The 27,994-nt window shown below is 42.3% G+C and overlaps 1 protein-coding gene across 3 annotated transcripts in view; it reads right to left on the bottom strand.

The window, feature by feature from the left end:
- PDE3A (phosphodiesterase 3A) overlaps positions 1-27,994 on the bottom strand; it is a 262,985-nt gene that overhangs the window by 95,504 nt on the left and 139,487 nt on the right. For 2 of the 3 annotated variants that reach the window (XM_069807850.1, XM_069807851.1), the window contains exon 2: positions 1,715-1,765. In XM_069807850.1, coding sequence (XP_069663951.1) covers positions 1,715-1,765 — 51 coding nt within the window. Of the gene's footprint in view, positions 1-1,714; positions 1,766-13,441; positions 13,463-27,994 lie in introns of those variants that run through there. The other variant, XM_069807853.1, reaches the window with a different exon arrangement.

Genomic DNA, 27,994 nt, shown 5'->3' with positions numbered 1-27,994 from the left:
CTTATCTTCCACCTAAATCCCTTTCTCCTGCATTTCTTATTGGCTAGCTGTAAACCTTCAAAAATGTCTAGAAGACAACAAAAAATCCTGCAAGCATGGAGGCACATCGCCAACAGGATGTATCAGGCATGAGGACTCAGACAGGACTTAGGCCTCCATCTCTGATGCAACACCAGCGCAGACTTCATATACACCCCAGTCAGGAGTCTACGTATTTTGCTGCCATAGGCAAAGCACTAGGACCGTAGGGCATGGTTCAGAACAAAAGACTACCCATATTTTCATACGCATAAAAAAATTAGATGAAGATTTGCAATACTGCTAGAAAAGTTCAAGAAGTCTAAGTCACATTAAGAGTCCTTCAAGTGACTGCCTTCCTCTCAACAGTAGTTTAGAGGAGTCCAATTTACGTTCCACTCATTGGACCAGAAGAACACAACATGATCAACTAGCACATCAGATGAGGCAGGAGAGATTATATACTGAACAGGTCTTGCCTTACCGGATAGGATTTCCCCGATTTCTGAAATTCCACACTTTCCACTGAAAACTAGCTTGCTTTCTGTTTTTTTTTTTAATCTTTTGAAATGACAGACTGTCACCTGAAAAAAATCCGATCTGCAACCCATCTTAAACTTTTTAATGCAACCCTGATTTTTCTGTAAATTTCAAGGTGGTTTTGACATGAAATACAAGACAGAAGCTTAGAAAACCAGAAAAAATGTAGAATTCTGCAACAATAAGGGCAAAGGAGAAAAACTTAGTAAATGAATGTTGCATTAAAAATAGTAAATCTTGTCTATGAAAATAAGTAGCAGCTTCCTGATTAACATATGATATTTGCTCATTAAAAAGGCAGGTACTCCAGTGATTTTTGCAAGGAGCATTATGAAGGTTAGGCTAGGAACTACCTATGGAGATTAAGGTTGCAAAGATGTAGCTCCACAGCAGCAGAGCCCGTTTATTATAGATTTAGATATAGATGTTCATATTCATATAAGAATCCTTCACCTGAAGGAAAAGCAATTCCAAAATACCAGAGCCCCAATAACGTATTTATATAATTTCAACACCAGATGGGAAAGACTGCTTTACCCAAGCGGGAATATTCCTGAACATCAATATCGGTAGCAATGTCTCCATTGCAGCAACTGTAGTTCTACAGATAATTTAAAAATGTGTCAGCATGATGCCATTAACACTACTAGCGTAACTTCCTTTCACTGATGTGTGAAGAGCAAACCAGTAGCTACACATGGCTTTCCTGCACCTCCCCACACAGTTCTAACACCACTAATCCCCTTATTATTGAACAAGGTGTGAGGACTATCCAAGTTTTACAAGTTTGTCAGGTTTAAAAAAAAAACCCAACAAACCACCACAAAACATACACACATTATTTGAAATTGCATTCCTTTGATATCCTGATGGAGACAGCTGAGTAAGAAATGCTTTCTCAATACATCTAATCCATCTTTCTGCTACTGAAAGAAACTTTGTTGCATGACTCAGCTCTGTCTGGATCAACTGTTTGGATTACAGCTCAAAAATTATATTAATGAAAGCTGTCACAGTTTTATGCTTTTTTTCCATTGATTCAATCCTGCAAATATTAACAAAATGAACAACTTTGCCAATCTCAGATGAAAAACTTGCTTGAATACCTCAGACTTAGAAAAAGCCAAACCCAAACCCAGAACACTAAGCAACTGACCTGTGAGCCTCTGGGTCCTCGTTTGTGATCCCATTCAGAATGTCCCATGAGCTGAAAAACAAAGAAAAGCACAGGTAAGTGAGAAATTGTACCCATTAGCTTTAATTGAAACATTCATGCTTTTACATCCATTACATATTTTCTTTGAAAAAACAGGTTTGCTTTTACTATTTATTTCACACAGCTTTTAGCTTCGTAATGAGGGTGAGGAGACTTGGGAGTTGTTACTATAACTTTGTACCTTTACATTCAGAGCCAAAACACATCTAGCATCACAACACTGCTCATGCCAATAAAATTCCCGCTGCCATAGAGTCAGCTTTAGCCAAATGTTTAATACCAATCTGGCAAAAGGAGAGCTGATATATCAACAAGGAGATTACCAAAATTTTATTAAATAGCAATGCAAGTTTTATACCAGGCATGAAAGTTAGCGACAGCTTTAAGTCTGACTCACTACTGTATTATTCTCAATGTAATAAAAAAGTAGAGGTACTCCTCTAAAGGAAAACATTGCAGAGGAAAGCAGAGAGGGTTTAGAGACGATGGGTTCTTGTAGAAATTATGATTTGCGATGGTATACAACTCCTCAAGTTAAAGAGAAGGCAAGCATTAATTATAGCCCAAATTCAGTTCTCAAATCCTCTGTGCAACCCTACAGGAGACTGTGCTGTGAGACAAGCGGTCAGACATTGGATGGTACAGACGGACACCAGAAAAAATAATTTGTCTTCTCCCATCGTTTTTACTGCTGTACTTTATAACTGTATGCTAACACAGGCACTCTCTCTCTTTCTTCTAGCAACATACAATTTGCACGCAGCAGCTCTTTCCAGGTATGTCACGGTGGGGTACAAAAAAAGAGGAGAGAGAATACCCAGTAGGCATTATTACTGCTTTATGTATGTGAAGATTAGGGGCAAACGTGAACTGCTGACAATAAAGCTATCCTCACACTTGCCTAAAAATACCTGGAAAACACCAGGGAGTGCCCAGGTACAGCTCTGGTGGAGCCTGGGCTGTGCAGCACACAAGGCAGCTGCTGCTTCTAATCCTGCCTCTGAGCGCTCGGCTGGCCTGTGTTCCAGCCTGTGAGCTGGTTTTTTTTTTTGTTTTTTGTTTTTTGTTTTTTTTTTTTACAGCTACTCAGGGATCTCTTCTGGGTAATGCTTTTTCTTACTCAGCTGAGCATAGTTTAATGCAAATATAAAAATATGTGAATGAAAGATAGGAGGGTTAATGTCACATGTAATGACTTAGTCATGAACATTTTCTTGCTTTTTCCCAACATTCTTTCCCAAAGGAAATGCCTTCTCCCAGGTCAGAGGTAGGCAACGAGATTTACAACCTATGCTTATTGCAGAACATGCTTTCAAAACACTCATCCCAGGACAAGAGATTAAAACTACTTTGAAAAACGAGGAAAGAAACATACAACTCACATGAAATCTCTTTCTTCTCCATCAACTGTTCCTACTTATCCTTTCCTTCTCCAGGGACCCTTTCATTTCTTTAAGTTATTACTTACTATTACCTTCTCCCATAACTGGAGACAAACCGCACATGCAGATAGGCATCAAAGATCAGAAATGTCACACCATTTTTTTTACCTGATACAGCCTCACGACTGACCCCCTCATTTCACTGCAATTATTTCCTTTTTCCATATACTGTTGGTGGAAACACTGGCTGTGCCAGGTTTCCCTGTTTGATTCTCCATACTGTTATGTTTGCTCATTACTGGATGAAACTGAGCTTTGATGTTTATGAAAGCTGGCCCCTCAGTAAATAACCGGCATGCAAAAGCTACTAAGAGATGCATCTACCAAAGGTTATGTGCTTCACAGAGCCTCTGCCAAAACCCTCATACCTGTGCTTCCTCCCTGGCTCCTGCCACTCTGGACCAAGAAAACCTCTTCAGTTTTAACTCCTCAGCCCCTATGCCTTGTGGGGAAGCAGTGCCTGCTTTCTTAATTTACTTGGCTAAAGAAAAATTAATTTAGCATGAGTCTGACCACCTGCGATTCCCGTCATGATAAGGGATATCTTTACCTACAACTTCCTACCAGTGAAATTAACACAAAAAATAAGCCTGTTATTTCACAGTTAAGAAAAAATAATTAATGTTACAGGCCTGGCTATGGTTACTGTGGTCCTCCAGGCTCTATAGACATTTGGCAGCACATACCACACCCTCAAAACTAAGTGTAGCATGAGATCCCACTGCCAGGTTTTTCATGCTTCTACCCTCACTGAATCCATAGCTTACTGAAAAGCAAAGGGTTGCTTTACTATTTCTACCAAAAATAAGCAATGCAGTTAAGAGTCAAGCTTGGAGTTATCGTTCCCATTAGAGAAGTACATCAAATGTAGGGATGCTCCCAGTCCAGCCAGTCCCAGAAAACCAGACTGACATGTGACAGGGGTGGTTACCTGTGTTCACCACCAATCCTCAAGCCCAAATCAAGTCCTCTTAAACATTCGTTCTTCTTCAGGCACGGTTTGCCCACCCTGTTCCCTGTTCTCCAGTAACTGCCTGGTGCTGCACAACTACACACAGAGTTTTTCAGCCCCCAGAGTGTTCTCCTGTGCCTCCCCAGCCCCACAGCCAGCCCCCGCTCTGCTCTGCTGCTCCTCTTCCTCCACAGCTCGCTGGTGCCTTTTAGTCCAGGTCCCCCATCTCTAGCTCTGCTCCTCTACCAGGTGTGGGCAATCCTGGGGTGCTCCACAGACTGAATGTTGCAGCAGCAGCTAACATTACAGTGAAAAATGAGTCTGAAGGCCATAACAACTTGTCCTTGCTCCATTTCTCAGCATCTATCAAAATCACTTATGGAAGAGAGGCCAAAGTCACCAATGAAGCAACCAGTCATAAACACATTGGAACCAACGGAGTGACCCCTTGCTTATTCTGGCACCATTTTATTAGCGAACTGCTAACTCCTCATAGCAAATTACACAACCCACATTTAATTTAATTTCTCTACAAATGCGCCTTTGTGGAAGCAGCTGTGTTTGTATTTTTGCTGATAGATCCATCGCCCCTAGTGTAAAAGAATTTCAACACCATTGCTCTCTCTTTGTATGTCACGTACTATGCCAGGATGCTCTACTGACTTAACCCTGTGGTTATCACCTGGTAAAAGCGTGAGCACGAGGAAGCAAAAGAATTGTTCTAGGATGGTAAGAGACCTTGTCAATTCTAGGCAGTTTTCAGTCATGACCCTATGAAGCCAACCTTTTCCTCCCATTTTTAACCTACCAAATCTTACTTGGCTTTAAAATGTATTTTTTCCTCACAATCTAGAAAAAAGTTTTCATCTCGTGCTATAATGTCTTGGCGTATCTGCAATGATCCATAGTAACAAAGGAGTGAAAGAGGAAAAAAAAAAAGTATATCACACTTACAAAGGGGCCTCAAGTTTTCAGACAGAAGACAGAAAAGAAAACAAATAAATGGGTAGAGCAGTTGTAACAAAAACTCTGCCAGGCCAACATCCTACAGAGGGATGATTGCCTCGGTATGACACCCTGTCATGGTTTAACCCCAGCTGGCAACTAAGCACCACACGGCTGCTCGCTCACCCCCCTGCAGCGGGATGGGGGAGAGAACTGGTAGAGAAAAAGTGAGAAACATGTGGGTTGAGATAAAGACAGTTTAATAAGTAAAGCACAAGCTGCGCATGCAAGCAAAGCAAACCAAGGAATTCATTCACTACTTCCCATCAGCAGGCAGGTGTTCAGTCATCTTCTCCAGGAAAGGAGGGGTCCATCACAGAGCAATGGTTACTTGGGAAGACAAACACCATCAGTCTGAACATCCCCCCCTTCTTTTTGATTCCCCCAGCTCTATATACTGAGCATGACGTCCTATGGTTTGGGATATCTCTTGGTCACTTGGGGTCAGCTGTCCTGGCTGTGTCCCCTCCCAACTCCTTGTGCCCCCCCAGCCTCCTCGCTGGTGGGGTGGGGTGAACAGCAGAAAAGGCCTTGACTTTGTGTAAGCACTGCTCAGCAGTAATGAAAACATCGCTAAATTATCAACACTGTTTTCAGCACAAATCCAAAACACAGCCCTGCACTAGCTACTGTGAAGAATATTAACTTTATCCCAGCCAAAACCAGCACACACCCTTTAGCTCAACAAGCTACACTGTGCTAGATTACTTCTGAACCTGGGAAAGATTTTCTTTGAATGGACAAACAGTAAGTGCTGCAGTATGATATGTAGAAAAGGAGGAAAGCAAGCATGCCTGACCTATCGGGCTACTTGGAAATCACAATTTCCACAAGCTTTTTATAAATCAAAAGATGAAGAAAACAGTATTAAAAAAAACCCACAAAACCAAACCATAACTGCTCAGAAACAGAGAGAGTGTGCATAAATCCACTTGAGCCTGAGTCAACCTTCTGAAATCAGAAAAAAAAATTAAAAAATTATTGTTTAATTGGTGCACGGATGAAAACAGAGATACAGGCACAAAAATGCATTTGGAAGTAGAGGGATTTATGTTTATCACTAACAGAAGGGTTTATTCCAGACCCCACCCCACCACCTCCCTCTAAAAATTACTATGAATTGATTTAGTCCAGACTGATGGTAAACAGCCTCACACCATCCAATTACTTTTCTTTATCATTCTTACTGACCAGGCTGCTAAGGCTGAGTGTACCAGCAGCAGCAAAGGAAGAATAAAGCCAAACTCAAATTCCCACACCGCTTATATCTGTGCAGTCTCTCTCAGAAGAAAAGTATCTACTTCACTTTTCATCTAAAACTGTCCTGGAAACCCAGCTCTAACAGTTTTAACACTTAACGATGAAGGCAGCTTTCAGCAACAAGAACAACTCTTGCACGTTCAAGAATGCACAAAAACACGGGCTTCGCTAAAGCCAACTGGCTCGTTCTACCCTACTAACTGACTAACAGGTCTCCAGAGAAAACAGCCTCCCCCAGCCCAGCTGAGTGTGAGGACTGTGCATGGAAGAGGAGGCAGGAATGCAGAAGACCCTAATACCAAAATCACAGCCACAGAGAGAAAAAGAGAAGTGAAACGGGGCTAGCTCACTCTGAACATGTAGGGTGGTAGCCTGTGCTTTAAACTCAGGCCTTTGCTATAAACACCATGAAGGCTCTAGGCCTCATGGTTGTAAAACCAAATTTTGAATGTAAACCAGATGTTCAGTAATACAATGATACCTGCCAAGGAGTAAGGAATAGTATAAGAGACTGTCTGCATTAGATATCTGAGATACCCATGCCAGAGTAGAACAAAGACATTTAAAAATTAGCATCTTCAGCTCTCACCTCTCTAAATGCAGTTCTTCTCCTATTTGACGATTTAATTAAAGCCCTAGCATATGACTACCTAATAATCTCAACTTTCATTAAAATTCATAAACCATAATTCTAAGCCTCCTTAGTGTTAGACAACTGCAGGAAAATGTGACCCACACATACTGTTAAAAGATCTAAATAAATAAAAAGATGGAAAGTAAAGAATGACAATTCAAACCTTTTCAGCTGTTTCTAGGTGTTGTTTTTCCCTTAAATCATCTTTTCTGGCCTAGGTTTCTGATTTTGGCACCCTTGAACCAGCAATACTGCTAACTATGCCATGGCTGGAAAAAAAAAACCCAAAACAAAACAACCCAAAACCCACAACCCAAAAAACAACTCACAGAAATAGAAAAGTCATAATCTTATAAGGACCACCACAACTGGGCACAAGTGGGAAAAAACCCTAACATTTAGAATATGAGCAGTCCCATGTATATTCTTAGGAAGGCGAGGGAGTCCTCAGTAGCAGAATGCAACAGCTTTTTGAAACCACAGGGGGGGTTTATTTAAGCAAATATAACACTCAACACAGTTTCATTAAAGGGAATGAGCAGATCTTTTCATGGTAAGTACTTAAGAGGACCAATGAAGCAGTTATACTTAGTGTTTAATAAAAGACTTTAAATCAATTCAGAGCCTGTTCTAATTCTATTCAGATTATAGTCTACTACTCTGGGATTTTATTTAGGTATATATTTATACATACACAATACTTTAACAGTTACAAAAATAATTAGATGGTGATGACGAAGTTGAGCTAAATCAGCCACAACTCACCAAAGCTAGTAAATGGGATTCAAACAGACTGAAGCAGGATCACATAGTCCAAATGCATGGGTCGGGACCTTTCCCCAACTCACTGGCTTCTTCCCTTGGACTTTAAAGATTTCAGACCATGGCTGGACACTGCTTCTCCATTACACTGAGCATAAGAGAGCCCTGCTCTCCTCTAGTGAATAAATGAAATGTGAGCACAAGGCAAAGCACAGGAATGCTACAGAAATTGCTCCTCTGCCCCATCTGTGATGGGGAGCCAAACACTTAGCATCCAATATTCTCTGTTGAACCGGCTGCAGTACATGAGTAGTATGCCCTGAGCTTCCCCAAACAGCTGAGAACCTGTAAAAATGCCTTTTTGCCACTCCTGCAAGGGTTTAGAGCGTTTAGTAGCAGCAGAAATTAATTACCACTGAGATTCTGAGAAGTTCTGGCTGGGTGGGAGCCAGCAGTTTTTAGAGTTGCTTATATTTGGGAATCAGTGTCCAGTAGAGCTAGATAGGAGCACCCAATCTGGCTGGCACCTGGTTTCAACCTTTGCCAAAATAGCAGAGCCTGTATTTAAACATGAGCATAACATCTTCCCTCTTTGGAAGAGATTTTGTTGAATGTGCATGTTGAGGATGTGGAACAGTGTCTCACTGTTGAATTCTTTGACACTGCCTTCTTACAGCTTGCGCTGAATGGGGCACAGTATGATATATATTCTCTGACTGAATGGGTATTAGCTATGCTTCAGTCAGGATCATATTTCCACTGGTAAAAAGAAACTGTTTGTTACCAGCATGTAGGCACAAAATGTTCCCGATAAGTTTCTTTTTCAGTAACAAAAAAGCACAAATTATTTCCTTGATTACATATTAGAAGAAACATTTATTTTTACAAATATGTGGCAGTCAGATCATACAGAAACTAACAGGGGTTTTTTGCACTTTCTACTTTTCAGTAGGATTTTTTCTATTTGATAGACTGTTCCCTGCGCTTTCATGGTAATCAAGATAAACGAGGTGATTTACTGACTCAACTGACTTAGGGAGTGCAGTTTTGGTGTGGACACCGTCAGCAGGAGAAGCTAAGCGGGCTGTAGCTGCTGAGATTCAGCACTGCCAGGTCCTGATAATGTGAACAGGAGAGCAACTGCATGGCTGCACTGACCACCTTTTCCATCAAACAGCACAGCTGCAGCTTGCCCTGCAGACATCCAAAGCATCAGAGATGTCTTCCTTGCTGTGTGCTGAGCCTGATCATACACAGGCACGTGTAGGCTGACACACAGATAGCAAAGTACTCCAAGATTTGGAAAAACAATCGCTTTTCCACAACCACTCGCCAACTCCCAGATCAGCTTAAAGCACGAGATGTCAGAGCTGCGCTGTTCAGCCAGATACGCTCGCTGCACGCTCGCCCCATCGTGGCCTCTGCCTGTGTATTAGTGGGGAGGAAACTCTCCACCCAAATGCTCCCAACGTGTTGGAGCCCTGCAAATCATCAAGGTTAGGCCCCGTTCTCAGACTGGTTAAAAACCAAAACACCCCCTCCCATCCCCCCATCAATTAACTAAATGAATAAACAGGGTGGGAGGGTGGGGGGGTGGTGGTGTAAGAGCCTTTCAGCTGCTTCCTAATCAAGTTAAGTTGTTTCAAAGGTTTGTGGGGTGCTGGACAACAGCTGGAAGCAGAGGTAAGATTTTTAAACGGAGGCCCAGGCAGAAATGCTCTGAAACTTGGCATTGCTTTGAACTGGAGGCAGGGGCAGCGAGGTAGAATGATGGGTCTGGAGAGGAGCTGCAGCGAACGGCTTCCCTGCAGGATGAGCCCCGTGCGGGGATGGAGTTAAGCCCTCTGAAGCTGGCACCCTGGTGAAGGTGGAAGCCCCGGAGGGAGCTGCCTCCTTGACCCCTACAGCCCTCTGGCAGCCTGGCTGGCAGGTCAACCAATGAACCATAGCACTGCCAGAGGCTACACAAAACAGGGGAAAAACATCTATGTCTGGCAGATACTCTGTTGAGACAGTGAACATGATACTGAGCCACTGTGGCAGAAAGGAACGGAGAAAAGAGGGCACTTGGTGAGGTAAGGCTGAAGGGAGGTGAACGGGCACTGCGGCACAGGAGGACAACTCAAAAGGCACCAGCAGCCACTGTCCCGCAGGCACGGCGAAGGAACCATCCTGAGCACTTAACCAGGGACTCAGCTCCAAAGGAATAAAAGGGATGAGATCATATCTGGCGCTGGGTGAGACGGCAAGAGAGAGACTACATTTTTGTGTACTTTTCTCATGGCAGCATATGACCTTTTAGAATATTTCCAGACAATAAACTGCATCTGACTTCTTCAGGGATCCTGGATCCCTTGCAAGGGAGCAGGAGGCACGAAGATGCATGACATGGCAAACCGGCAGCCATGGGTTTGTGGACTACTGTCGTGCTCTTTGCTCCACACCACTTCTTGAAATGAGCAGGTTTAACTTTAGACAGTGGGAAGGTATGCGAAATAAAAAAAAAAATGTACATGGGAAAAAGAAAAGGCAGGGGAATATCCACCTCCACACCCTGTATCTGGATTTATATAAATTTTTGTCACAACTATTTAAACATATGACAGTAGTAAACCAAATCCTTACAGGTTTCTATTATTTTCAGTCCTGCCACCGAATTTCTCAGGCCCCTATTAATCTTTCACACATCAAACAGGATTTTAAACAATGGGTTTTGGAGGCAGAGCTGTAGTAAAATACAGAAGAGGACTGATTTGTTTGTTTTTAAAGAAAAGCAACTCTTATTCTTCAGTGATCCCCAAGGATGGATGCCACAAAAAGAGCTACTTCCAGATGTGGAGCAGATTTCTTTTAGCAAAGGCGTCCTAAGTTAATAGTCTTATCTTAATCTGGGTATTTAAAAGATTTCCAGAATAAATGAATAAAACAATTCAACTGATCATAAAAAGATTTCTTATCCCCTTAAACTGATCTGGTGGATTAGTAACAGGCACGTTGAGCTGGTGGACTAGTATGCAACAAGCAAAAGTGTTCACCAAATCTTCCATGTACTCACTTTCCCATTCTGAGCATAATCATGAAAACCAAAGTCCTAGAAAAAAATATCCATACTGGTGAGATAAAGCATGTGGGCACAGATACTTTGATATCCTCCCAGTTTAGCCATGGCCATAATTTACAGACAGTAACTTACAGAAGAATATTCCTTGGTATGGGGGTGCCAGGGCAACACAGCAATATCAAGACTCCTGAATATAACAAAAAGCTGACAAAAGAAGAAAAATAGATTGTTAAAACGAAGAAGATCACTATTTAAAGCTTGCTTGCTATTCAAAGTAGACACATTAAGTTCCTGGATTTCAAAGCTACACAGTCAAGTCCATTCTGGTGTAATTAAGTTCCTAGAAAAAGTCAGAAAGCTTATTTACTTTTTTCCATTGGGAATCATTAACTATGCATTAAGAACCCCAGTCACAATATCAAGCCTGCCACAGGCTTGATGAACTAGCTAGCTACTGCAGCAGACAAAGTCAGCATAGTCTGAAAGCATGTTTAGGTATCTGAAGCCTATTATTTATTTTTTAAAGGAGTCTAAAGAATACTACAAAAAATCTGCTCTGCATGTATGTTACCAATATCATTCTCTCCTTAGCGCACGGTTTTTCTCTCACTTTCCCTCTTTTCAGAGATTCTAGTTTCATATTGCACTTTCTGTTGTTACCAACATAAGCCTTGAAGATGACACACACTCTTTTCAGCTGCTCATCAGTGCGCAGGAGGGTCTCTGCTTCCAAAGAAATTAGTTCCTTGAAGATACAGGGAATGTATTTTCACATAGCAATTAAAAACCCCACTGAAAGAGTAGGAAAACTTTTAAGGGATTTTTGAGTCAAGCCCTGATTTTAGTTGAAACACCCACAATACTGACAGAAACTATGAAAGGTCATATGGAACAAACCTTAGTCCAATTAGTTTAATAAATGCATTAATCTAACAGCTGACCACTCTCTGGTAGTCTGCATAAAAATAGGAATTCCCAGTGGATAAGTGTCTACCTTGCAGGGAAAAAAAACCCAAACCAAACCAAACCCAAAACCTTGTCAAATTGACATCCTTACTGGCAGTCCCAGCCGAAAACCCTTAGGACTGACTAAGCATGGAGGTTTCACCAGATATTTAACCTTCCGAAGTGGTTCCTCCGCAAAGGAACAGAGCCACAGCAGAGGGGATAGGGACAAGCGTGACTTGCTGGTGTCCCTGGTGTACTTCCCTTGTGCATGTCGGATGGCGTTTTGTCATAGCTGTCAACTCAAAAACTCTCATCAGAGCAGAGACACTTACAAAAAGGAAGGGGATAGAGGGTGAGAGAGTGAACCCCCAAACCCCAACCTCTTGGTCAGAGAAGTCAAATAATGGTTGCAGTGCCACTGCCCCCCAAAACTGGAAATTCTGTAAGCAACAGAATCCAGTAGTTTGAACAAATCAGATCTCTTCTGCTACCATATGCACTCACTAAAAAGGAAAAAAGAAACTTTACTTTTTTTAATATGGCAATTTAATGTCCACCTGGTGTGAAAAACAAAACACAGTGATTACAGGAATCAGCTGCTGGTGAGGCTAAAATACAGTGAGGCAGGCCAGAAACATAATTTCTTATGGTTTCAGCAGCTCATTTTCCTGAAATGCTTTAACTTTAATGGTAGCACACTGAGGGATAGCTGAGATTTAATAATGAAAACGTTAAGATACTGAGAATTTAGCCTCCCTCAAGCTAGTGCACAGAGTGGACTGACCCACAGTGCCTCCTCCACCACGAGAGCAGCACTGCGTCTGGTCAGGTGAAGCCTCAGCTTCCAGGGTTGGCCTGGAAGAGAAAAGAGCATCACTCTGCCAAAGCTCATTCCAGCCTGACACCCACACAAACAAGCTACTTCTTTCATTAACACCCCATTTTCCCAGCTTTGAGGTTTCACAATGCAGAAGAATAGCACTGACATTTCAACAGCTAGATCCCAGCTAACAAATGTCCTAAAATTACACTGTAGAGCCTGGTAGCTTACTAAAAAACCTCAATGTCAAAACTCAAAGTACATTCAGTTTAAACACACCCTTGGGGGATTTTATACTAACTACTTTCTATTTCAGACTATTCACTTTAAGCTCAACCAGCAACGCTTCACCACTCATCCAGGAAAACTCCCCTCTCTGCCACCCAATCTCAATCAACCTGCCAAATTAATTATCACCCTGCATTTGTCTATTGCTAAGAGGGGGGAAAAAAGCAAATAGATGAACATAGCAGTGACCCGAGCAAAAACGAATCCTCTGAAACAGAACTAATTAAATCAGTTCAGTGATCTTCTTCCAGCAGGACACATTTCACCCACCCCTTCCCCAAGCAGCCCCATTCCCGTATCTCCTCCAACTGTCCTCCGCAGGGTGCTCACATGGGGCTCAGATGTCTATCCAGCAGCAAACTAGAGATCTTTTCTACTCATCCTTGTAACCGCACAGAAAATTCACCACGATATTTTCACACTGACATTTACATGCAAATTCCTGGCCGCAGAATATGTGTTTCAGCCAGATAGCAGTAGGAATTGATTACCTACCTCAAATTTACGGGACCACAGGCACCAAACTTCGGTGCTTTGCTGGCTCTACAAAACGAGCAGAGCTCAGAGTGCTGGCAGAGTGAGGCTTCCCCTTTGGTACCCCAGTCAGGCCTTACAGCAGAGCTGGCAGGACTAACGCGTAGAGAAATTACAGATTTTGTGAATTTTAAATCACTGCTGTGACTCAGACACCAAACCTTGCGCTAACTGCATTCCTAATCTAGCAAGTACATGTGCATGCACGACTGCAGCATCGGTGACCCTGCTGACTGGAAAGGGACTAGTTCAAGGAAGCAAGTTACACATGCATTTTAAACTTCTCTGTCCTACAATTTTAAGTGACAGTCCAGCTGAAATGCATGCAAAAATACATTTGGCCCTAAATTTCCTGGCCACTGGAAATGGCATCATTTTCACGGCAGCCACACTGTCGGACAACGCGTGAAATTCTGTACCAGCTGATAACAGCATGCCCATGCAGCGAGAATATCGAAAGCTGTAGGTGTAGGACCGCAACAGAAACACCAACCTCTCCTCTCTCAATGCACTTCACTTTCCATCACTTTTCTCTTTATGCAGAACACATTCAGAGCAAGAGCAGAAAAGGGAAAGGCAACTCAAATAGGGCAAGAAATGCAGAGTGACAGGCCCACTTGGGGAACAAAAAGACACCGAAGCAGGATCCCTCTTCACTAGGGAGTTCGAATATAAAGTCAATCCCACCTTGCCTTTCTCCCTACACAATTTTTAATACAGTCAGTGCCTCCTTTGACAGAAGGCACATCACAAGCAGACGTCAGTACTGAAAGGCACTGAAATCTGGATGCCTGCACAGGATCCCTGTCAAGTTAGGTAAAGCTTCAACACGGGAGCCCTGACAGTGCCCTCTTCGATAATGGCATAGGAACAGAACAACACCACACAGAGGCAGGACTCCGAGCAATCTCTAGGTAGGTGCCTACACAGGCAACAGTTTGTCATTCGCACCCATCTGCTGCTCCAAATCACACACACACGCTGTCACATGTGCTCTTCCCCATCTGGATTGCAGAGATGCTGGATATAAACAGGCAAAAGCCAGGAAGATGAATACCGGGCTTGTGCTGTACAGGGGGGAATCGGCAGTAATTTCAGTGGAGATTTCTAGAAGTCAAAGTAAAAACAGATTTTTCATAATGGCTGCAGGTTTTTCCATGATTTGAAATCCTGTCTTTCAAACAACTATGACTCTTTAAAAGCTTTGCTTCTGAGATTTTATTTTTAAAGTAATAAAACCACGCATGTTGTCTTAGAGGGATATCATAAAATACATTCCCCTGCAACATTGTCTGCCAACATTTAATTCCACGTGGTCACCCAAGCCATATTTCCATAGCATCACAGTACTGCTAACAGCAAAACCAGAGCCCACAAAAGCTGCAGTCTCTATCATGGTGTAAACGATGCACAGAATATATGCTATTCAGGGGTGTCATGGTGCAAACGGATATACCAGGTGGTGTTTTAGACTGAGAAGGAGAAAGGTAGAGCAGGGCAGAGGGGAGAGGAACCCATTCTGGAAGGGCTGACCTCGAAGGAGCGGGCTTCAGAGATGTGCAGCTGCTCCATCCCTTCTGTTTTAGGATTGCAGTTTTAATTCAGTTAAACCGAGTCACACGAAAGCTGCTGAAATATTCTTTGGCAGAAGAATCTTCCATTGAAAATATGTCATTTTGACTAATCTGCCTTTCAGAAACAGACTTCAACAAAATAACGTAGCATTTCTGTGGTTGAAAAAAAAAAAAAAAAAGTTTTGTGTCAGAAAGGTCCATCTATTCCAAAATAGAAAGTTCTGAAATTTGCTTTCTTTTATATGAGCAACTACTTCCACCTCCACTATTGGTCCTTTTTTCCCCAGAATTTTATTCCTTGCATAGTCTAACTTTGCATGTTGCTGAAATATACTTCTAAAACAAGCTCGATCAAAAAAAGCAGTATCTCCTCTTCTTATGACAAGGACTCCCTCAGAAATAAGAGCTTTCCCTTCCATTAATCTCATTACGATGTCTTCAGCCCCTTCCTTTTTTGCTGAAAAAGTAATTTAAGTTCCTTCTTCCTGTGTCCCAAATATTTTTCTTTCATCTTCTTATTTTCAACTTATGTAAAAATGCTATTTTGATTCAGCATCAGTGTTATTTTAGTAGACACTAGTATACATCACTTTACCCCAACCAGGAGAGTCCAGATGGAAAGGTATTTATATTTCTAGCTACCAAAACAAAACAAAAAAAAAAAAAAGAGGGGAGGGGGGCACTAGAAGTACTAAGCAGCTGTGCAGATCTGGTCCTATGACTATGAAAAAGAGACCTCCAGATCTGTATTAATTACAGATACAATCCTGATCCCCTAATGCTAACAACATTTTTGTCAATTCAGCATGGCCTGGATGTTGTCCTTTGTTTTTCCTCTTAGGCCTGGGAACCAGCTTGGTCTTCCGGGAGACACAGTTAAACACAATTAGTCTGAGTCTCTGTAAGACAGCTTTGAGTCTCTCCCTGCTATTATCTATTAGCTGCAAATCAGAGAAATCTTAGTAGCAACACTTCCAAAGCACTTATGTTCAGATCACCATACAAACTTGTTAAATCAGACAGGACATTTGTGAGGAAAAAAATTTGATTTATCTCCATTTCACAAATGGAGAACTGAGGCATTTACCCAGCACAGTACTGCAAAACTGGGAATAGAAACTAAGTAACTTCAGTTCATGGGATCAGACCATAGGCTTAATTTTGATCAACTATTTATGTCCCAGTTCTTTTTTGGGGGAGTCGACGGCATACACCAGGGAACAGAATTAATCTTGTTTTCAGCCGCCAGGAGATCTTATCGCTCTTTCTGAAAATGCACTGTTCAGCCCTCTACATATCAGAAGGAGAACAGGCTTCACATATCAACAACCGTCCTCTTTTTAAGAAAGCACTAAAGTGAAACAGGAAAGATAGGAAACCTCAAGGGATCAAAAATAGTGAAAGTTTTTCCCCTGTATCTGTGGCTGAACACCCAGGCATCCTGCAATCCTCTTTCTTCAGTTAGAAGGACTGTAGCTAGAGAAGATGACTTGAACAAAGTGAAAAAACCAACAGCTGTGCCCCAGACCTGAACTGAACCTTCCCTGAGCTTTAAAGACATTGAGTCCACTTCAGCTCCACATATGGATGTGGAGATGAACAGCGAGCGGAAGGGATGAAAAGCCAAAATCCCAGGAGAAAAAGCATCCTCATGAAACTTTCTGATCTATTCATCAAGATCAAGTGATTGAGGTGTGTGAGGCCTCTCTGGCATGAAAGTGTTCACCACAAGAGCTCCATGAACTGGAGAGTATTTTCTCTCTTCCACCTTCCATTTTTCCACACAATTCCTTTTTCAGAAAGAGAAATCATAGATAATGGCAGTTTACCTACTTTATTAGTATCAAGACCCATAGTCCACAAATATGTTGCCAGGAGATAAGCAGTTGCATATTGAACGTTAGTTGCCTGTGTGCCTTTGGCCCTCTCAATGGGTCCCTTTATCAGGACAAAGCCTCCTTGAAGGGGAACCAGGGCCACCATCAACCTCAGTTCAGGCAAGAGCAACAGAGGCTGAGAAACAGATGCTTTATGAGCTTGGGAGAACTGCAGAAGGGGAAAAAAAATAACTTCCCTTCTCATACCTAAATATAGAACACAAATAAAAATGTATATATCCTAAATATTTTTCCTAACCTAATACTTTTCTTCCCACACATCCGCCCCCGTCCCCCCAGCACACACAGCGTGGTCCTGGAACCTGCATTTTCATTTGTTTTCAGGGAAAGACAGTTCAAGTTAAAACACCCATGCTGGGTAACAAGGAAGTCAGAAAGTTCAAGGTGGACTAAGGAGCTGCCTATGCGCAGCCAGTCTGATGAGAGGTATTTCAGTTCTTACCAAGGAGCCACAGAAAGGCAAGTATTCATGGTGGAGAGAAAATGCCCTTCTCAGCGGCAGTCTGGAGTGCGACATCGAGGAAGAGGCAGCCGCAGAGGAAAACAGGGGCTCCCAGGCAACACCCCACTACAAGCCTGTAATGCCACACTTTGTTGGCCCTATGACTAAAAAGTGGGGTTCAGCCTCCATGTGCATAATGCTACCAACATCTTCCATAATATTAAATTGACAGGATCAAGAAATAAGGGGATGGAAATACAGGTAGGGCCCACACATAGAACTGACGATAAGCTGAAACATTTGGAATCTCTTAAGATGACAGTAATAAATACTCTTACTGTAACTTACAGAAGACACACATGCTGATTTTCTGCAGTGCACAGATTATATCTGAAGTGACAATATTTCTCACAGCACTTCAGGTTTTCTTAGAAATTTCAGTTCCTGGAATCAGAATTGTAGGAAAAGAAAAGGAAAAAAAAGTAAAGAAAAGAAAAGAAATTTCTTCAAAGAGGGAAAGGAAGCTTCTAACTAGCATGACTGCGAGGGGGGGTGGGGGGGGCAGGGATTAAATACAAGGATTGAAAACTGAAGATTTGTGGCTGATCTGTGATCTCCAGAACGCAGACGGCTGCCCCTGCATTGGTGGGAAAGCTGCCGAAGGGCAAACCTCACCTCTGCCTGGTATGAAAAGCCAGCACAGTGGATATGGTAAAACATAATAAACAAGCTGCATCCTTCCACTCTATGAGGAGGATGGGCAGGACAGAACAAAATGCCAGAACTAAAGCAAGCAATTGCTAAAAATAACTTTATCTCTCCTTCTTTATCTCAAGGGCCAAATTATCTTAGTTGCTACTTGAGAAGACTAGGCAATGCCAGCATCAGAAAGGTCAGAAAGCATGTGAAAATTTACCCAGTAGCTTATCCACTGCCTAAATATCTGCTATTGCAACAGTACAGATTAGTGTGAAAATTCCTACTGTCTTGCTGCACAACTATATGGTAAATCTTTATTTGAAAAGCATGAGAGTTAAAAATGCAGTAGGTGGATACCATAGCTCTAATGTCCTCACATATTAATACACGAGGTTTTTGGTTTACTTTTTTATATTTATTTTATTCAATAAAATAGAATTCTGATTATTTATAAAACAGTGCTTTCAGACTGATATGAAGCATCTTGTAAAGGTACAGACTAATTCCTCATCCCCAGGATGCAAAGAGCACCTGCATACAAGTGAATAACACAATCAGTTGACTTGACTGTAAGAATTAAAACCAGGTTTCTTCAAAATTGAAATGCTTCGCAAACTGAATTTGCCAAAGATTTTGGTTTGGATGCAAGTACTGGAAGGGAGAAAGAGGATATTTATAAGACACCAGGGTCTCCTTTTTCAATATCTAGGGACAACAGCATTAAGTTTTGTTTTACTACAGAGTGTTGAAATTAAAATTTGAAAAGAAAAAAAAAAAAACCAACCCAAAACTCATGGAAAAAATTCCCACTATTGCTTCAAGCTTTAAAGGGTTTACTGAACCAAATCAGCTTTTCTGCTGTTGTGGTAAAGAAACTTCATTCTCAGTTTCTCAAAGTATTCAGGCTGCTTCTGCTTGGAAAAAAAAAAAAAAAAAAAAGCTACATTTGGAAATCTTTCTTGAAATGCCTCCACAGTCCTGCTTGCAAAACTGGTCATTGGGTAGCTCTCGACTGAGTGGCCAAATTTTCTGACCTTACAGGCCAGTCAATCTTTCTAAGGTCAAAGAAGCACAAGATGCCTGCATGGGAGAAAGCAGGGGAGAGGGAGCCAAGGAGAGGTTCCCGAGCAGGAGCTGACAGCAGCTCACCAGGCAGCCTCGTGCCCTGCTGGGGATGCCGCACAAGGCTGCGAGCGCTCAGGCTCTAGGAAAACTCACGACGCTGAAGCTTGGTTTCCTTCCCCCCCTGCTTTCAGGTCTGCATCACCCCAGAGTAGCCCAGATGTCCCGGGGACCTGGAACACAGGAGCAAGTCAACCTCTTTGTGAGCTGCTCGAGAGCCATGCTTACGCCACTGCTTGTGCCCAGCAAAATGGCTCCCGGGGTGCAGAACAGTAAAGAAACACTTATAAAGAGCAAGCCGTAAGGACGAAGGACCCAGCAGATTTCACAGGATGTAGACGTCAGAGAGCAAAGACAGAATGAGGTCAGAGTCTGATCTACAACCCGGGGAGCACAGCAAGCCATATCTAGGCCAACAATTTGCTGTAATCTTGTTATTTAATAGGAGGCAGAGGGAGAAGAGGGAATATCCTTGGAGCTCATACAACCACCAAGTAATGTGTGCTTAAAAGCAGGCTAGACCAGGGGTACAAACTTAAACCACTCTAAACTGTAGAGCAAGCACTCCAGCTCGCTAGCTGGCACTGCCTGTCACATAGCAACAACGCGGTGCAAAACGACGTTGGAATTACAGCTGCATATTCTCCTATTTGTGATTCCCAGCTTGCCAGCCATCTTCTGCCAGGACGGCATCAGCTGCGCGCCCTCCTGTGCACAGACTCACCTCTGCTTGGGGAGCCAGGTCTAAAATAGATTCCTTCCCTTTCATCTTCATGGCTAGGACAGGGCAGAATATAGCTGCAGTTATTCCTGGAGGAGCCTTTAATTTTCATTACCATCTAAGTCAATTTCCTAGTAGGAGGAGGTTGGAAGCAGGATGTCAACTTTCTTGGAAGAAAGAAGGAAAAAATCCCATCCAAACAACAAACCCAAACCAGAAATGTGCTAAGAACATGGCAAGCAGATGGCTGTTTTTGTTTTGCTGCGTGTGGGGGAGTCATAGGTCCAGGATTTCATACCAGGGAGGAATTTCACTTTTACGGATATGAGCAGAAAGCCTTTCTAATGCTGCTTATACACCGACTTCGAGCCACACATGTCCTGTGTACCTCACACACTTCTGATACCTCAGCTACTCCACTCAGTGCCAGCCCACCCTGTGCGGCTGTGCCTGCTTCGCCCGGCCGGACACAACAACGGCTCTAATACAAACACGCAGACGAGTGCCACCTTGTAAAGACTTGTCCAACATAAAAGCACGGGCTCCCTCTCTGATTAAGGTGGGGCAGGGGGATGAAGCATTTAGGCAGGGAGGTGGACTGCCCAGGGTGGAAACATGTTTCCTCTCCGGCTCTTAATAGGAGCGTGGAGAGTCTTCTGACTCTCAAACTGTTCATTAATACCTCGCTTACAGATACCAACCTGCATTTAATCACAGTGGAGGGCATCTCTGCAGAAAGAGATGATTACTAAAGTATACTTATGGAAAACCTCAGGCTCAACCAAATCTCCATGATCCAACGGGGATAACACCAGGCATGCCAGGCCATGGTGAGCCTTTTGCTTTTGCTCCAAAGAAGTCAAGAAAATATGAGGACGGACAGGGCATACGGCTCACCCTTTTGTCTAGGGTGATATACTTAACTGCTCAGTGAACAGAAGAGTGTTCACTGGGGTTTTTTTGCTTTTTTAAAAGGCCACACTGCTACCAAGGGATGCAAAATCTATCCCTAAATTAAGCAAGCGAGCAAGAGACAGTGATTAATTGGCCAGTTTAGCTGCTCCAATCTGCTTCATCTATCTCCTCTAATTGTCCCCAAGTCCCTGTGGGAACAACAGTAAGCAGTAACTTCATTTTAGAGGAGAACAGACCCAAGACATTAGCTGTACCGGGGTGGAGCTAATTCATGATTTTTGTCAGATCCTGGCCGAGACCAGAAGAAAAAGCCTGTCCCACTGACAGGATAGAAACTAGCTTGAAGACAGTAATGGGTCTTTAACTCAACTAGATAAAAATGACTCTGTTAAGAAAAAAATTACAAGAAACAATTGCACAGTGTCTCAGTTCTACACAGTCACCTCCTTGGTTCACAGGGTGCGTAAGGCATCACCCACGCTCCACACACCCAGCTGTTCCACCTTTCGCTCTGGGTGCTCCATCGCTTGCGTAGGGTATCCCACCCGCTTCAAGAAAATGAAGATAAAAAGCACCCTGCATGTTGCTCGTGATGCACCAGGATTTGAAATAATATCCATAACAACTCAGCAATTTCATCAGCAAGCACAGAGGAACAAAGTAGTTTTAATGCAACTTGAAAACTATTAAGTCCTTTATCACTATGCAGGCTGTTTCTACCACAGGGCAGATAAAGCTAAGGAAACTAAAATACAATAATAAAAAAAAGTTATTTTACTGCCAAGGATTTTTCTGAACACAGATATTTTGTGTACGTATTTCAGACAGCCGTAGATTTAACTGTGGGAACCTGAGATATGGAGGAGGTACAAGACGAGGTTAATTCGTATCTTGAGGAGTCAAGAAAAAAAGTGAAAAGAAGAGCCCAGACTTCTTTTAAGCTCTTGCTGGTTTTTAACTTTATTAGCATGTCTCCTAACCTATAACTATTTATTTTCAGTTTCTTTCCTCACACGTGCATTGCCCAACAAACTCTCGACTCCTAAGAAGTTGCACCAAGGTGACTATGTACTGCTGGAGAATTTTTGTAGCCCTAAGAGGACTCAGTACAGCACCAACAGCTCAGCCTTCAGCAGCGAAAGAGTCGCTTTGTCACTGAGCGCAGTTGCAAAAAGCCAGAAAAACAACTCACTGCATTTTAGAATACGAATTTCCCAATGCCAGGGCTATGCTCTTACACTCTGCATATCATATGGGGGCCAGGTGGTATTGAAACAGTTAAAGGTAAAACTTCTCTTAAACCAAAACTCAGTTTGACTGCAAGTTCTCTGGGGCAGAAGAAAGTGTCTTTCTGTCCTAGTTTTATGCAGCTTCTAGAACAACAGGGCAAGTTCCCCAACTGGAAATCCTAAGGGCTACTGTCCTGTAAATAACAAAACCCCAAATCGGCAGTTATACTCAACCAAAAATCTCTCTGGCTACCACTGTAAATATGGATTTAACTAATCAATCAGCCCGAAAGGCTAATAAAGGTCAAGGATGATCATTTAAAGGACCAGTTATCACAGTAACTGATAGAGGAACAGCATGATTGTGCAGCTCTTAAACCAGAGATGAGATGCCTAGATCTAAGAAAAGCTTATTATTGAGATTGTTAGGCTGTAAGGGAAAGAGGTTTTAAAAACACACTCAAATAGCAACCCTCCTTAAAAACAACCATGCTTATACTATCCTGTAATAATAAACTAACATAGGGAAAAGCAAGCAAGCAAACAAGCTTGAATATCTACATGACAAAAAAAAACCAAAACCAAAACAAAACCCACAACAAAAAAACAGGCAATACTGAGTCTATTCTGAGAATGTTCTCAAAAATTAAACTTCCTTCTCATAACAGAAACAATTGGTCCTGACAAACTTACTTCACTTTATACACGAAACAGATTTGAGCCTAGGCAGTTACAACATGGTAACTCCAGTCGGAGAAATCTAAGGAAAAAATAATATCAAGTTTCTGCTTCTCAGACTCCTCAGCCTAAGGGCTGATTAGGTATTAAAAAAAAAGAAAAAGTTAAACAACAATATGATGAAAAAAGAGGCCATGCCCCTGGCATATGGTATTATAAACACAGGAAAGTGCCAGTATAAACCTTTATTGGGAGACTAGGTTCTTTGTCAAGCCGTGCCTTTCTTCCAAAACATCCTTGCTGCCATATGTCTGCATCTTGCCAGCTGCAGACCTAATAAGAGACTTCTTATTCATGCCGTATAATGTTTTACAGGTTTGCCACGGGGGTCACTCGCTGTGAGTCATTTACGTCACAACCCCAACAGCCTCAGAGCTGACGGGAGCCAAGAAATGTAGGTTGGCGGAGGGGAGAGGAGGGTGCAAGAGGAAACGGCACATCGGGCTTGGAGCTCTGTAATTTTGTCTCCTCACCGGTGCGCTGAAAGCTGGGCTTTCTAACTTGCTCTTCTGCTCCAAGGGGCTCTGTGGCTTTCCTGCTGTTTGTACACTTAGGATTAGAGGGGAAATTAAACACAGGTATTTAGATGAAGACCACTGAAAGATTTTATTCCCCCTACTCTTATTCTGTGCCTCATTATTTGCAATAACTCTGCAGTTCTAACAGGCCAACCATCAGGTTTTTGCAACCTATTTTGAATTATTTCATGCATTTATAAAATGAAAATGAAAGACACGCCACACATGCAATGCAACGGGTGTAAGCATTTATCTGAGCAGAAATGGAGCTAGCTGCCTGATGAAGTCAGTTTTTTTAAAAGAAAACCTACTGCCCCCACCCTCACAATTTATCACCCTGATCTGGCTCTCTGTAGTGGTTTTGGTTTTGTATCGGTATCCAATAATTGTAGGGAAAATGGTTTTTCAAATCTGCGTGTTATTATGGTGCTGGAAACACGGAGAAGAGAGAAACACTCACTACAGTGAAATCTAAAAAGGCAAAGGACCAAATCTGGAGCTGTGACTGGAGTGACCAGCGTGTCTCTTCCATCTGCCTGCAATCCTGGAGGCAGGGAAATATTTGCCTTTCCTCCTCACTCCCTTTCCCATAAACAGAGAATGAGAGAGATGAGTGGAAAAATTAGGGCAAGGTAGAAATTTGCCCTTTTTGCTGCTGGAATAATTTGCTCATTTAATGGCCAGTGAACTGAGCATTGAACAATCAGGTCCTGCACACCCGATTCAGAGCTGTGCCAACAAATTCGTGCACTGTAATTGCCCAGTAAGTGATGAACAACAAAGGCTGGATCTTTTAATTGTTCGTTTCCAGCCAAGCTGACATTTTAAGGATTTTTGGTTTTAAGTGTAGGTATTCTGTAGGTGGAAAACTGAAAAGGGAGGGGGCACTCTTGAAACATTTTCACTTCTTGCTCCACTTCATTAAGTCAGGGCTTTTGCTTTCCTTTCTGTCTGACTGGGGGGATAGGAAGCTTTTTACTTCAGTATTACCCCATCCTTTTAAAGGTTTCAAACTCTGTACAAGTGTGAAGTCTGCAGGAAGGTGAGCTTTGCTCGGATGCTCACCTTTTCTTTTTCTTTTTTTTTTGAATGCTAGCAAGTCACTAACAAAGCAGAACATTTTATTTAGTAAGGAAACAGCTGCAATGGTAAGTGACTTGGAAAACACGAGGCAGGTATTTCCATGGAAAGTTTAATAGCTAGAACTGTTAGCTTGCTAAAATTTTCAACATTTAAATGTTTTTGGGGTTGGGTTTTTTTCAGACAAAAGACAGCAGGTTTTCATGTCCCTGTCTCTCACCTGATCCCTATACAGCCATGATTTGCTAATGTGCATCAGAATATAGTGTGCTTTAAGGGTCCCAAGTCTTGCAGTCACGCAGACATACAAGAACACCAGTTTACACTTTAGAAATACTACCCTTCCAGACTGAGCCCATCACACCAAACAAAACTTAGAAAATCAGCAAGGACAGCAGAAGGTGAAAGCAATAACCAAAAAAGCGACAGATTCTGAAAGACTCTTAAACATTTCTTTGTTCAAAATTATGTACATCTAAAAGATGCAGCACCAGTACTTGCAGGCTATAAATGCACCATCTGCATAAGTGCAACAAAACCCTGTGCATCCCCCCCATCCACAGCTTCGGTAGGAGGGGAGAGAAATGGAGGAGCAAAGCACTCTGGGCAAATCCAGAGAGACGTTTATGAATTCAAGAAAGCCTCTCACTGGAGAAATACAGATCTTTCAGGTCAGTAATCCCTAATCAAGGCTGAAAATAGCACTTCAGAGCTATGACGCACTTTATAGCGGCATGTTAAAATTAGTATTATGAGCACTAAAACTACAGTAGCTCTGCTGGGAGTCCTGTTAATGAATGTACAGGAAGTGTAGTACTAAGGTCCTGTGGCACATACACACGCACACGCTCCTGTCAACTAACCTATAAACATTATGTGCACTAAATCCAAAGTCACGGTGCTAGTCTATTTTTTGCCATTCTTCCCGTAAGAGCAACTAAAAATAGGCCCATGAGAACCATGCATGGGACCCTACTCTTCAAATACTTAACTCTTGCAGCAAAAAGTGCCTAGCACTGTTTTTGAAGAGATTCTTCAAGGAGTTTGCATTATATAGATGAAGGATATATTTTTTTTATATATATATGCACACACATATATGTGTACACAGACTGAGCTAATGATAACCCTAAGAAATTGTGGGTGCATGCTATTGCCTACTTACATGTATCCCCAAAGTTTATTTATATATTATTTATCAAGATAAAAATAAATACCTGTAGAAAATGGGGGCATGACCTCATGCAGCTCTCAAGTCCTACTCAGATGCACAGGGGAGGAAAAACAAAAAGCAAATGAAAAAAACCCAACTCTTTTGAAGAACTGCTGCTATGCAATCAAGCAAGGTTACATAGCTGGGTATCAAAAGAACCTTGCTGGTTCACTACACTGGAAAAAGGAAGAGCTGTTAAATTTAAAATAAAAGAAATTCCAGTAAGAAAAAAACAAAAATCACCTTGCATATGCAGCACCTGCTGTCTCTACTACAAGGCCTTTTCCACGCAGCATGCAAGGCAGCCAACTTGCAGGAAGACTACCCTCAAATGCTGCAAGTGCCAAACAAGCACAGAAGTATGCTAAAACCAGCAAACCTCTACCGTCCTCCCTGCTCCTCCAGAGAAACGCTACCCTGGTATTAGGACAGAGAATCTTCCCGTTGCTACGCCTCACCCATTGGAAAGGGCATATACAGACTCTGGCTGCAGCAAGCTCAGGGGAGCAGATGGCAGCACAGGCAGATGGCAGCACGCACAGGTTCTGTGGGGCTGGGAACGCACAGTACTGCATCTTCCAGTGAGGAAAACAAATGTTGGGAGACACCAAACTGAGGCTGAACTGACTTCCTCAAAGCCTATGATGTTTATTTTCAGAGGCCAACACTTCAAAGAAGAGAACTGCTAGATTCCTGCAGTGATGCTCTACACTAAAATGGCTTGAAAGATTCCGTGCACCTTGGCAGAAAATTGCCTGAGTGTTTGCCTCAGCCTACCATCACGAACTCCAGTTTTATCTCATTTCATTCATTAACAGTGGTGCTTTGTGCTTACAGACTGCTGAACTGTTTCTTCACAGATTTTTAAATGCTTTTGAGAAGGAGACTAAACAACCTTATTTCCTTGGTAAAATACAGAAACAGAGGGGTAAAAACTCCCGTTGTCTCCTGCTGTGAAAGCTGAGAGTCACCGCCAGGAAAAAAGCCTGAGTGGCTCAGCTCCAGAGTCATGCGACATTCACCACAAGTGACTGCAAAGTGATAAGGTCACAGGGAATTGGAGGGGAGGGGGAAGGATCCTGGGAAGAAATCTGAAGTATCAATGAATAGGGGCACGGGGGAGTTAAAGTTCTGTGGTGGGACTCGGCAAGGAGCTGGGATTAGCCAGGTTGTGGTGGGAAGCGATGGAGTGAAAAAGACGGGGAGCCAGGGTGGTACAGAGGGTGACAACAGGACGTGACAGGACATGCCGATGGGGATCTTCAAGAAAACGTGCTGCCGGTGAGCATCCTAATGGTGAGAACAGGCTGGGGACCATGAACAAAGATTAGAAATCTCAGCCAGGGAAAAGACTTGTAAGATGCATCAAGAGTGGAGACTTGGGAGAAATGTGCTGAAGCATGCACCCAACAGGGGACAGGCACATTTCAAACTTAGGCTAGGACACACAACCCTCTTATGGCCAGAAGGCAGTCAGAAATCCAATCCCTCTGAATTACTGGTTCAATTGAATAATGAAAACGTTAGGAATGAAAAAAAAATAAAAGGCTGCAAACAAACAAAAATCCACAGGGAGATCTTTAACACGGAAGTCCAATTTTACTTCACTCTTTCTTCTATTGCACAGCATAGAGCTTAATGAAGAGGCCACAGAGTATTTCACTGTAGGGTCCTATCTCATTTGGCACACAGAATGGTGCTGCCTACAAATGCTTTTGAATGAGCAGCTGCATTTTCTTCAGTATAGATAGCACTAAAATTTTTTAACTCCAAGCTATGGAAATTCTCCTGTCTGTTCTTTTTTTCTGGGAGCTTTTAACATTCATCACCACAGTATCTGAAAGCTTCAGAAATACTTATTTAAATAAGACTTCCTTAAGGAAGAGAGCGCTAAGACAAAGAGTGTCAGGTCAAATACATCTAATAATTTGAAACGTACAGTATGAGAAAATGGAGGCCTATTTCTGAGAATTTTTCATATTATATAATACTTTCCATATTCAAAACAGTTCCCATTGATCTCTGGAAGCATTCAGTAAATAAGATAAGGAGTCAAGCAGTCATAATAACAGGCACTCACAAGAATCTGGATTTTAAACAAATTGCCTAGTACTGCACAAAAAAATCAGCACTCTAGGGCACCATTCACCTGTCTTAACTCTGAAATTTTTCCTTCTGCAATCTCCTGACTCATTCTCTAAACACATTCTGGCATCCTCAAAAATGTGATCTAAGAAAATACTGCTTCCCTCAGTAGAGAGCACAGATTTACACCCAACACAGGTTTGTTCTGTGCAATGGCTGGATCAAGGAACCAATAGGAAAAGAAATACACATAGCTGCGTAAGAGATGTATGTTATCCTA

This window comes from Haliaeetus albicilla, chromosome 19 (genome assembly GCF_947461875.1).
Source record: "Haliaeetus albicilla chromosome 19, bHalAlb1.1, whole genome shotgun sequence".
NCBI classification, from domain to species: domain Eukaryota; kingdom Metazoa; phylum Chordata; class Aves; order Accipitriformes; family Accipitridae; genus Haliaeetus; species Haliaeetus albicilla.
The sequence above is the reverse complement of the archived record's forward strand: the minus strand, read 5'-3'. Positions and strand labels throughout refer to the sequence as shown.